General features: G+C 44.3%; 1 protein-coding gene across 1 annotated transcript in view; it reads left to right on the forward strand.

Moving 5' to 3' along the window:
* Positions 1–3,936: 3,936 nt before the first annotated feature.
* LOC141129567 (vomeronasal type-2 receptor 26-like) overlaps positions 3,937–12,386 on the forward strand; it is a 124,238-nt gene continuing 115,788 nt past the window's right edge. The window contains exon 1 of the mRNA XM_073617663.1: positions 3,937–4,665. Within this exon, the coding sequence (XP_073473764.1) occupies positions 3,937–4,665 (729 nt within the window). The remainder of the gene's footprint in view (positions 4,666–12,386) is intronic.

A 12,386-nucleotide genomic window follows, 5' to 3' on the forward strand; every position in this document is an offset into this window, starting at 1 on the left:
TCTCACCCCTGTTGTGCCATGGTGGTTCTCTGCCCCATGTAGCTCTCACCTCTTGATCCAGCCATCAGTGATGTGCTCTGGTGGCTTTCTGCCCCCCACAGTTCTCACCCCTCAATCTAACCATGTGCCATATGCCCTGGTGGCTCTCTACCCCCCCAGATCTCACCCCCTGGTCCAGCCATGCGCCATGTGCCCTAGTGACTCTCAGCCCCTTGCAGCTCTCACCCACTGATTCAGCCATGTGCCCTGGTGACTCTTTGCCCCTCACAGTTCTCACCTCCCAATCCAGCCATGTGCCCTGGTGCCCCCCCCGCAGTTCTCACCACCTGATCCAGCCATGTGCCCTGGTGGCTCTCTGCCTTTCATAGTTCTCCCCTCTTAATCCAGCCATGAGCCATGAGCCCTGGTGGCTCTTTGCCCCTCACAGTTCTCACCTCCTGATCCAGCCATGTGGGCTCTCTGCCCTCCACAGCTCTCACCTCCCGATCCAGCCATGTGAGCTCTCTGTCCTCCACAGTTCTCACCTCTTGATCCAGCCATCAGTGATGTGCTCTTGTGGCTCTCTGCCCCCCGCAGCTCTCACCCCCCAATCTAACCATGTGCCATATGCCCTGGTGGCTCTCTGCCCCCCCAGATCTCACCCTCTGGTCCAGCCATGTGCTATGTGCCCTGGTGACTCTCTGCCGCTTGCAGCTCTCACCCACTAATCCAGCCATGTGCCCTGGTGGCTCTTTGCCCCTCACAGTTCTCACCTCCTGATCCAGCCATGTGCCCTGGTGGCCCTCTGCCCCCCACCCCGCAGTTCTCACCACCCAATCCAGCCATGTGCCCTGGTGGCTCTCTGCCTTTCATAGCTCTCACTTCTTAATACATCCATGTGCCATGAGCCCTGGTGGCTCTTTGCCCCCACAGCGCTCATCTCCCGATCCAGCCATGTGTCATGTTCCCTGGTGGCTCCCTGGTGGCTCTATGCCCCCCTGCAGTTCTCACCTCCCGATCCAGCCATGTGCTATGAGCCCTGGTAGCTCTCTGTCCCCCCTGCAGCTCCCACTTCCCGATCCAGCCATGTGCCATGAGCCCTGGTGGCTCTGCCCTCCACAGCTCTCACCCTCCAATCTATCCATGTGCCATATGCCGTGGTGGCTCTCTGCCCCTACAGCTCTCACCCCCCAATCCATCCATGTGCCCTGGTGGCTCTCTGCCCCTTGCAGTTCTCACCCCTGTTGTGCCATGGTGGTTCTCTGCCCCATGTAGCTCTCACCTCTTGATCCAGCCATCATTGATGTGCTCTGGTGGCTCTCTGCCCCCCACAGTTCTCACCCCTCAATCTAACCATGTGCCATATGTCCTGGTGGCTCTCTACCCCCCAGATCTCACCCCCTGGTCCAGCCATGCGCCATGTGCCCTAGTGACTCTCTGCCCCTTGCAGCTCTCACCCACTGATTCAGCCATGTGCCCTGGTGGCTCTTTGCCCCTCACAGTTCTCACCTCCCAATCCAGCCATGTGCCCTGGTGCCCCCCCCCCCGCAGTTCTCACCACCTGATCCAGCCATGTGCCCTGGTGGCTCTCTGCCTTTCATAGTTCTCCCCTCTTAATCCAGCCATGAGCCATGAGCCCTGGTGGCTCTTTTCCCCTCACAGTTCTCACCTTCTGATCCAGCCATGTGGGCTCTCTGCCCTCCACAGCTCTCACCTCCCGATCCAGCCATGTGAGCTCTCTGCCCTCCATAGCTCTCACCTCCAGATCCAGCCATGGTGGCTCTCTGCCCTCCACAGCTCTCACCTCCCGATCCAACAATATCAGCCATGTGCTCTGGCGGCTTTCATCTCCTGATCCAGTAATCAGACATGTGCTCCAACAGCTCTCCGCTCCCCTGCACTCTGCATTATCACAGCTATAGAATTCTTATAACAACTTATAGTTGTGATGATGCACAGTGTGTGTGTGTGTGTGTGTGTGTGTGTGGGGGAGGGGGGGGCAGAGAGAAGCTGAATTGGGAGTAGTACAGTAAGAGCTCATCCGCAAATCCAGCCACATGGTCAGCATTGCCATAAGCATCTAAATTACCTCCTTCAGCTCCCACTCTCCACACTCCTCGCTGCTCCGCCCCCTGACTGTATAGGAGCTAGAACTACAGAGGAACCATGGGGTATTAATGCAAGCTGACAATACTGACTGTCAGTGAGCATTAAGAACAGACCTGAGAAAATATTGGGTGGTATACATCCACCAAAAAATCGATTTGCGGCAGAATCACCGGGACCAGATGGCTTGCACCGGAGGGTACTTAGGGAACTCAGTCAAGTTATTGCCAGACCATTGTTCCTAATTTTTACTGACAGTTTACTGACTGGAATGGTACCAGCTGATTGGAGAAAAGCCAATGTAGCACCAATATTTAAAAAGTACAAAATACATCCCTGGGAATTACAGACCAGTTAACCTAACATCAATAGTATGTAAACTCTTGGAGGGGATGATAAGGGACTATATACAAGATTTTAGTAAGGAGAACGGTATCATTAGCAGTAATCAGCATGGATTCATGAAGAATCGTTCTTGCCAAACCAATCTATTAACCTTCTATGAGGAGGTGAGTTGCCATCTAGATAAAGGAAGGCCCGTAGACGTGGTGTATCTGGATTTTGCAAAATCATTTGACACAGTTCCCCATAAACGTTTACTGTACAAAATAAGGTCCGTTGGCATGGACCATAGGGTGAGTACATGGATTGAAAACTGGCTACAAGGGCGAGTTCAGAGGGTGGTGATAAATGGAGAGTTCTAGGAATGGTCAGGGGTGGGTAGTGGGATCCCCCAGGGTTCTGTGCTGGAACCAATCCTATTTAATTTGTTCATAAACGACCTGGAGGATGGGATAAACAGATCAATCTCTGTATTTGCAGATGATACTAAGCTAAGCAGGGCAATAACTTCTCCGCAGGATGTGGAAACCTTGCAAGAAGATCTGAAGAAATTATTGGGGTGGGCAACTACATGGAAAATGAGGTTCAATGTAGAAAAATGTAAAATAATGCATTTGGGTGGCAAAAATATGAATGCAATCTATACACTGGGGGGAGAACCTCTGGGGGAATCTAGGATGGAAAAGGACCTGGGGGTCCTAGTAGATGATAGGCTCAGCAATGGCATGCAATGCCAAGCTGCTGCTAACAAAGCAAACAGAATATTGGCATTAAAAAGGGGATCAACTCCAGAGATAAAATGATAATTCTCCCGCTCTAAAAGACTCTGGTCCGGCCGCACCTGGAGTATGCTGTCCAGTTCTGGGCACCAGTCCTCAGGAGGGACGTACTGGAAATGGAGCGAGTACAAAGAAGGGCAACAAAGCTAATAAAGGGTCTGGAGGATATTAGTTATGAGGAAAGGTTGCGAGCACTGAACTTATTCTCTCTGGAGAAGAGACGCTTGAGAGGGGATATGATTTCAATATATAAATACCATACTGGTGACCCCACAATAGGAAAAAACTTTAACGCAGAAGAGAGTTTAATAAGACTCGCGGCCACTCATTAAAATTAGAAGAAAAGAGGTTTAACCTTAAACTAAGTAGAGGGTTCTTTACTATAAGAGCGGCAAGGATGTGGAATTCCCTTCCACAGGCGGTGGTCTCAGCGGGGAGCATTGATAGTTTCAAGAAACTATTAGATAAGCACCTGGATGACTGCAACATACAGGGATATACAATGTAATACTGACATATAATCACACACATAGGTTGATCTTCATGGACTTTTGTCTTTTTTCCACCTCACCAACTATGTAACTATATGTAACTATGAACCCCTGAAGGCTTCTCGCTGAACACCGGATGAGAAACACTGGTCTGTATAATGCCTTCCCATTAAAATTGTTCTCAATATCTTATCCAGATCAGTTATCGAGTCACTGACCCTCGCCTGAGTGATGGGAAAATGTATCCAACTTTATTCCGTATGACCCCAGACGATCGGGTCCATTATACAGCCCTTATAAAACTGTTGCAGTATATGGGGTGGAACTGGGTTGGAATATTAGCAGCATGGGACGGCAGCGGTGATGAGGAGGCCCAAGAGCTGAGTAAGATGATGAGCCAACACGGGATCTGTACAGAATATATCTTTCAAATCCAAGAAGATGATATTCAGAGAAGGAGGATTCTTGGTAAATCAACAGCTAAAGTTGTCATAGTGTGTGGAACTGCCAGAGGGCACTTTTTTACTCCTTATATGTTCTCGATTTTAAATCGGATCACATTGATTGTCCCACCTTCATGGAATAAACTATATACTATAGATGAAAATATCTCTATAGCAATCAACTGCAGCTTCTTATTTATTTGGCCACAACAAATGCCCGTGGACGTCAACATTTATCCCCATGGTTTCAACGTCTCCGACTGCTTAAATGACCCGATAATGGAAGATCTTTGGCTTCATTTTTTTCATTGTCTTTCCCCAAACGAAAAGAAAAATAATATTTTTTCTTTAGTGTATTCTTTTTTGCCAGAATTTTGTACCGGTTTAATAGATGCGTCCTCCATATTTGCTGAGGATACACCAATACCTTCCTTTGCATACACGGCTGTATATGTTCTGGCCAAAGCTCTACACGACATGTACTACACAAACAAAATATCTGAATACAATGGATTCCAGAACAGAGTAAGTTGGATAATAAGTGTTTATATTACTCTGACCCTGTCCTAAATTATATAATAATAGGGCAGCACAGTGGTGTAGTGAGTAGCACTTTCGCCTAGCAGTAAAAAGGGTGGCTGGTTCGAATCCCAACCACGACACTACCTGCCTGGAGTTTGCATGTTCTCCCTGTGTCTGCGTGGGTTTCCTCCGGGTACTCCGGTTTCCTCCCACACTCCAAAGACATGTTGGTAGGTTAATTGGCTTCTGTTCAAAAATTGGCCCTAGTATGTATGAATGTGAGTTGGGGACCTTGGATTGTGGGCTCCTTGAGGGTAGGGACTGATGTGGGTGCACAATGTATGTGCGGAGTGCTGCGTGAATTGGCTGCGCTATATGGATACCTTAAATAAAAATAGGGATGATTGTAGACACGCACCCACACTCACTCAGGTTGAACTGGATGGACTGGTGTCTTTATTCAACCTTACTAACTATGTAACTATAATTATCAGAATGATCAGCCATCTCTCTCCTCTCTCTCACTGTCCGGGCAATCAGGAAAAATGCAAATGCGATGGGATATTTTTGGTCTTTTATTCATATACAGTGGGGATGGAAAGTATTCAGACCCCCTTCAATTTTTCACTCTTTGTTATATCGCAGCCATTTGCTAAAATCATTTAAGTTCATTTTTTTCCTCATTAATGTACACACAGCACCCCATATTGTACACACAGCACCCCATATTGTACACAGCACCCCATATTGTACACACAGCACCCCATATTGTACACACAGCACCCCATATTGTACACACAGCACCCCATATTGTACACACAGCCCCCATATTGTACACACAGCACCCCATATTGTACACACACAGCACCCCATATTGTACACACAGCACCCCATATTGTACACACAGCACTCCATATTGTACACACAGCACCCCATATTGTATACACAGCACCCCATATTGTACACACATCACCCCATATTGTACACACAGCCCCCCCATATTGTACACACAGCACCCCATATTGTACACACAGCACCCCATATTGTATACACAGCACCCCATATTGTACACACATCACCCCATATTGTACACACAGCACCCCATATTGTACACACAGCACCCCATATTGTACACACAACACCCCATATTGTACACACAGCCCCCCATATTGTACACACAGCACCTCATATTGACAGAAAAACACAGAATTGTTGACATTTTTGCAGATTTATTAAAAAAGAAAAACTGAAATATCACATGGTCCTAAGTATTCAGACCCTTTGCTCAGTATTTAGTAGAAGCCCCTTTTGATGAGTCTTTTTGGGGAAAGATGCAACAAGTTTTTCACACCTGGATTTGGGGATCCTCTGCCATTCCTCCTTGCAGATCCTCTCCAGTTCTGTCAGGTTGGATGGTAAACGTTGGTGGACAGCCATTTTTAGGTCTCTCCAGAGATGCTCAATTGGGTTTAAGTCAGGGCACTGGCTGGGCCATTCAAGAACAGTCACGGAGTTGTTGTGAAGCCACTCCTTTGTTATTTTAGCTGTGTACTTAGGGTCATTGTCTTTTTGGAAGGTAAACCTTCAGCCCAGTCTGAGGTCCTGAGCACTCTGGAGAAGGTTTTCATCCAGGATATCCCTGTACTTGGCCGCATTCATCTTTCCCTCGATTGCAACCAGTCGTCCTGTCCCTGCAGCTGAAAAACACCCCCACAGCATGATGCTGCCACCACCATGCTTCACTGTTGGGACTGTATTGGACAGGTGATGAGCAGTGCCTGGTTTTCTCCACACATACCGCTTAGAATTAAGGCCAAAAAGTTCTATCTATCAGTGTTTTGCACTGAGGAGAGGCTTCTGTCGGGCCACTCTGCCATAAAGCCCTGACTTTTGGAGGGCTGCAGTGATGGTTGACTTTCTACAACTTTCTCCCATCTCCCGAATACATCTCTGGAGCTCAGCCACAGTGATCTTTCGGTTCTTTTTTACCTCTCTCACCAAGGCTCTTCTCCCCCGATAGCTCAGTTTGGCCGGATGGCCAGCTCTAGGAAGGGTTCTGGTCGTCCCAAACTTCTTCCATTTAAGGATTATGGAGGCCACTGTGCTCCCAGGAACCTTAAGTGCAGCAGAAATTTTTTTGTAACCTTGGCCAGATCTGTGCCTTGCCACAATTCTGTCTCTGAGCTCTTCAGGCAGTTCCTTTGACCTCATGATTTTCATTTGCTCTGACATGCACTGTGAGCTGTAAGGTCTTATATAGACAGGTGTGTGGCTTTCCTAATCAAGTCCAATCAGTATAATCAAACACAGCTGGACTCAAATGAAGGTGTAGAACCATCTCAAGGATGATCAGAAGAAATGGACAGCATCTGAGTTATATATATGAGTGTCACAGCAAAGGGTCTGAATACTTAGGACCATGTGATATTTCAGTTTTTCCTTTTTAATAAATCTGCAAAAATGTCAACAATTCTGTGTTTTCCTGTCAATATGGGGTGCTGTGTGTACAATATGGGGTGCTGTATGTACAATATGGGGGGCTGTGTGTACAATATGGGGTGCTGTGTGTACAATATGAGGTGCTGTGTGTACAATATGGGGTGCTGTATGTACAGTATGGGGTGCTGTGTGTACAATATGGGGTGCTGTGTGTACAATATGGGGGGCTGTGTGTACAATATGGGGTGCTGTGTGTACAATATGAGGTGCTGTGTGTACAATATGGGGTGCTGTATGTACAATATGGGGGGCTGTGTGTACAATATGGGGTGCTGTGTGTACAATATGGGGTGCTGTATGTACAGTATGGGGTGCTGTGTGTACAATATGGGGTGCTGTATGTACAGTATGGGATGCTGTATGTACAATATGGGGTGCTGTGTGTACATTAATGAGAAAAAAAAATAATAAGAAACAGGAAGTGGGCTGTATAAGGGATTTACTATCCGAAGCTAAAACAACAAGGGCAGGAGATTTAAATCAATCATTTTTTATTAATGTTTTTCACATATAACAGATCAAATAAGTAAACAAAATCTGTCCTATAGATTTTAAGGTTGTAAAACAACAACATGTAAATAAATGTGTATGAGGAAACAGAATGATATCAAAGTAGGATAATGTTATCATTATATACAGTGCCTCACAAAAGTATTCACCCCCCTTGGTTTTTTACCTATTTTGTTACATTACAGTTCAATGTTTTTTAATCTGAATTATATGTGATGGATCAGAACACAATAGTCTAAGTTGGTGAAGTAAAATTAGAAAAATATATACATAAAACTGATAATTGGCATGTGCGTATGTATTCACCCTCTTTGTTATGAAGCCCATAAAAAGCTCTGGTGCAACCAATTACCTTCAGAAGTCCCATAATTAGTGAAGTTATGTCCACCTGTGTGCAATCTAAGTGTCACATGATCTGTCATTACATAGACACACCTTTGTGAAAGACCCCAGAGGCTGCAACACCTAAGCAAGAGGCACCACTAACCAAACACTGCCATGAAGACCAAGGAACTCTCCAAACAAGTAAGGGACAATGTTGTTGAGAAGTACAAGTCAGGGTTAGGTTATAAAAAATGGGGGCATGGCTTGGCGTGCAATGTGGACGGCCGCACCGTGACTGAGCTCCGGGAGACTGTGAGCCCGGGTCCTGATATTTGCCGCCTGTACACCGAATATGTCCACACAACTGAAAAGGGTGACACATGGACACACTCTGCGCTCCTTAACCACTCCTAAAAAGAGGATCTCAGCCGGGAATCTTAGCAAATACAGATATAGTGGAGGAGGAAGATCAGCTAAGATGGCGCCGACACGCAGGCACAGCATGGAGGAAGACATAGAGGATGACGAGGTGTCCCTGCCAGCATCTGAAGACTCAGTAGCAGGTAATTTGGACAAAGACAAACCTCTGACCTATGCTACCATGTCCGATATAGCTGCAGACATTAAAAGGTCCTTCACATCAGCTATCACTGATATAAAAACAGAGTTACTGAAGCTCTCTGAACAAATGGCTGTATCTGAGCACGCTGGGAGGAGAAGAGACAAAGCGCTGTCCAGATTAGACGACATTACTACTGCACATAATCAACACTTAATTGATATGAATAGACATTTAGAGGACTTGGACAACCGTGGAAGAAGACATAATATAGGAGTACGTGGGATACCAGAATCTGTTGCCCCAGTTCAAATTAAACCCGCTCTGACTTCTGTATTCAATGGCCTCCTAGATAGGCCTGAACATTCACCCATAGAGTTTGATAGAGCTCACAGGACCCTCAGGCCTAGAGGCCCTGATGACAACCCTCCCAGGGACATTATTTGCTGCCTACCCAATTTTGGTGTGAAGGAAGAGGTGCTGCAAAAAGCAAGAGCAAATGACCAGATCCTGTTTAATGAGAATACAGTTCAATTGTTTCAGGATTTATCACCTATTACATTGAAGAATAGAAGGGCTTTAAAAACCCTCCTGGAGGTTCTAAAAGAAAGAAACATAAATTACAGGTGGAAATTTCCTTTTGCACTTCAAGCTGCCTACATGGGCAAGCAATATTTGCTCAGAACCCCTAATGAATTGAACAGATTCTGTGAAAACCTACACATCCCACCAGTGGAATTACCTGATTGGTATTCAGAGTTATTGTTACCACCTGAAGTTCACAAACCAACATCCAATTGTGAAGCAAAGATATTCCACTCACCCTCACAACAGGGGAAAAACCGCAGAAATATTAATGGACACAACTACGATTCTCCCTCGTCCTCTAAAAGTGCCAAAAGTCAAAGACTTAAATGATTGTATAATCCAGGTCTTATATAAAGCGCAGATTCTAAGGAATCCCTTTGTCTGTCGCTTATAAAAGGCTACTAAATTTTCTGATAGCTTTCTTTGACTCTGAAGTTTTCACGTGGATTATTTGTCTCCCCTTTTTTGCTTTTATTTTTCAAAAAAAATTTTTTTTTTTTCTCTTTTTGTTTTCTAACATCAAGCCTTTTAATTTGGCTAAGACATGGAGGAGATCAATAAGAAAACTACAAAACATATACTAGAAATCCCCACTAGAGGGCAGCCTTCTACAACGTTTAACATAATGCACACTCTCATTCTGAAAGGTCTAAATCAGGTATTAAATGTGCTCAATGCATACTAGTTATACCTCCTCTGAACTGTGCTTCCCAAGTCAGGCTGTTATTGCCAAGCTGAGGAGGAATTTACTTCAGACCAGGATGATTCCACGCAATAATTATTCCTATCTTGCAGAAACTCAAATACAGAAATCAAAATCTCCTGCTGAATACTAGGAGGCAATCTGCTCCTTCTAACTACAGATAGGGCTATATTAACAACAGGGTATACCTTACTTGTTTTCCTTTTTTTGTTTTTTTTTTTTCTGGTTGTATAACCCCTCCTTTTGTTTCCCTCTTTTTATGGTACTGCAAGATATACAGGTGTAAGCACATAATACCATTGATATCGGTCCAAATTTTACAACTCAGATGTACCTCACTGCTAAGTACAGATCGGTGAAAAACATCCAGTTCTCACTCAGTGACCGAGATCCCTGGTCTGAAGTATGAATGGACAGCCCACATACGGCACCACAGGCGAAATAGTGAGTACCTGAACTTACCATTCTGTCTATTGACTGACAATACATATCCTCACTTACCTTGGCTACACCCATTATCGCCATTTTGGATAAGAATCAAACACCAGGAGACCTCTACTACTTGGACTTACCCTTTTTTTTTTATGATACCAGTATGAAGGGGTCCTGGACTGATTTTCGTACATAGGGTCTTTTAATCACCAGGCTCTGTACTTATTCAATGCTAAATGAGTCCTAGGTCTCAGAGACTGCTTTACTATAGAATACGATTGTTTAAGCCTATTTGATCACTATATTACAGAACATGATCAAAGAGTTCTCCCTGTCTTACCCAGGGAATTGGTTGCACAAAGTTATCTGATTTAGAGGGCATTCATTTTTTATGCCTTTTATTTTTGATTCTTGTTTTTTGTTGTATTGTTTTTCTTATGGCTACTTGGTATAAACCCATTCAACACAGTTTTAGCAACTGGTGAACAACAGATGAGTTATATAGATTGTTGCTCTTTACTTAACAAGCAACAGACATACATCACCCGCATGTGTATACATATGTCAGTTATCATTTTACACTCTTACATGGACAATAGGAAGCTATGTTTTTCATAAAGCAGACGGTTTAAGATCTACTTTCCAGGTTATATATCTGTTATACCCGGGTCTCGCAGTGTCTCGCGGGACAGAAAAAGATCCCAAAACTACATACAATATATAACCAGTGGCAACACTAACGCGCCTTCCACCTACCCCTCAGAGTAAATACTAGTACCTAGTTTGTTTAGGTTACTAAATAGCTCCTCACCTCTTAGGTGAGATTTGAGCACACACTCAACCACCCCTACTTAAATTTCCCTACCCTACCCCCTTAACCCATCCCATTCACTACCCTCTCCACCACCTTTTATTTGGAGTACACTGGAAGCTTGACTTATCTCACACAAGAAACAGTTACTAGATAAATACCATTTGCCTCAATTTTCACATTTCAACAGATTGACATCTTACAATATGGCTTACAAATTCCTTGGCAAAGCCCCAACTTTAATCTCTCACAATGTCAACGGCCTGAACATACCCGAAAAAAGAGCGAAAATGCTAAAAGAACTCAAAAAAACTCTCCCGTCAATTGTATTCTTACAAGAAACACACTTTAAAAGTGAACATATCCCCAAATTTAAAGACAATATCTTCACAGACATGTATCATGCAACTAATCCCCTAGCCAAAACTAAATGAGTTTCATTCCTTATCAACAAACATTGCCCTTTCAAACTACAACAACAACTTATAGACCCTGAAGGTCGCTATCTTTTCCTTAAAGGGGATTGGGCAGGATCCCCAATAACATTGGCCAATGTGTATTTCCCAAACACAGCACACATCCCATTCTGCCGAAAAATTGTTGACGAACTAAAATGGTTCACCGAAGGATGCATAATCTTGGGAGGATATTTCAACGTCCCCCTTTCCCCCCAAAAAGATACATCAACAGGCCACACTACTGCAACTTACAGAACCCTTAGACGCCTTAAAATGCTTTTAAACTCGTTATCATTGGTTGATTCTTGGAGACTGACACACATGGCCAAAAGAGATTATACGCTCTTTTCACCACCGCACAAACGATATTCTAGGATTGATCTAATTTTTGTCACACAGAGAGATTTAAACAACTTAGAATCAGCGGAAATAGGAATAACCTCTCTTTCTGACCATGCCCCTACGGCCATATCTTTGAGACTTAACTCCACCAAACAAACGACTTTTAACTGGAGACTCAATGCGTCCCTAATAACTGACCAAAGAGTGAAAGATGACATACAAGAAACCCTGACTGACTACTTTAAGATTAATCTAGACAATGACACTAACCCTATGACTAACTGGGAAGCTCATAAAAGTGTCCTGAGAGGACACTTGATAAAATGGGGTTCTAGAATAAAAAAAGAAAAAGAAATCTCCAATTTGACCTCACAAATAGCGAAATTAGAAACACTACACAAACAGTCACTCTCAATCCTAGTGGAAGAAGAGCTGACCCGATGTAGGAACTCCCTTAAATCAATTCTCGACCTAAAGATTAAAAAAGCTCTCTTTTTT

The sequence above is a fragment of the Aquarana catesbeiana genome, linkage group LG02, assembly GCF_042186555.1.
Source record: "Aquarana catesbeiana isolate 2022-GZ linkage group LG02, ASM4218655v1, whole genome shotgun sequence".
NCBI lineage: Eukaryota > Metazoa > Chordata > Amphibia > Anura > Ranidae > Aquarana > Aquarana catesbeiana.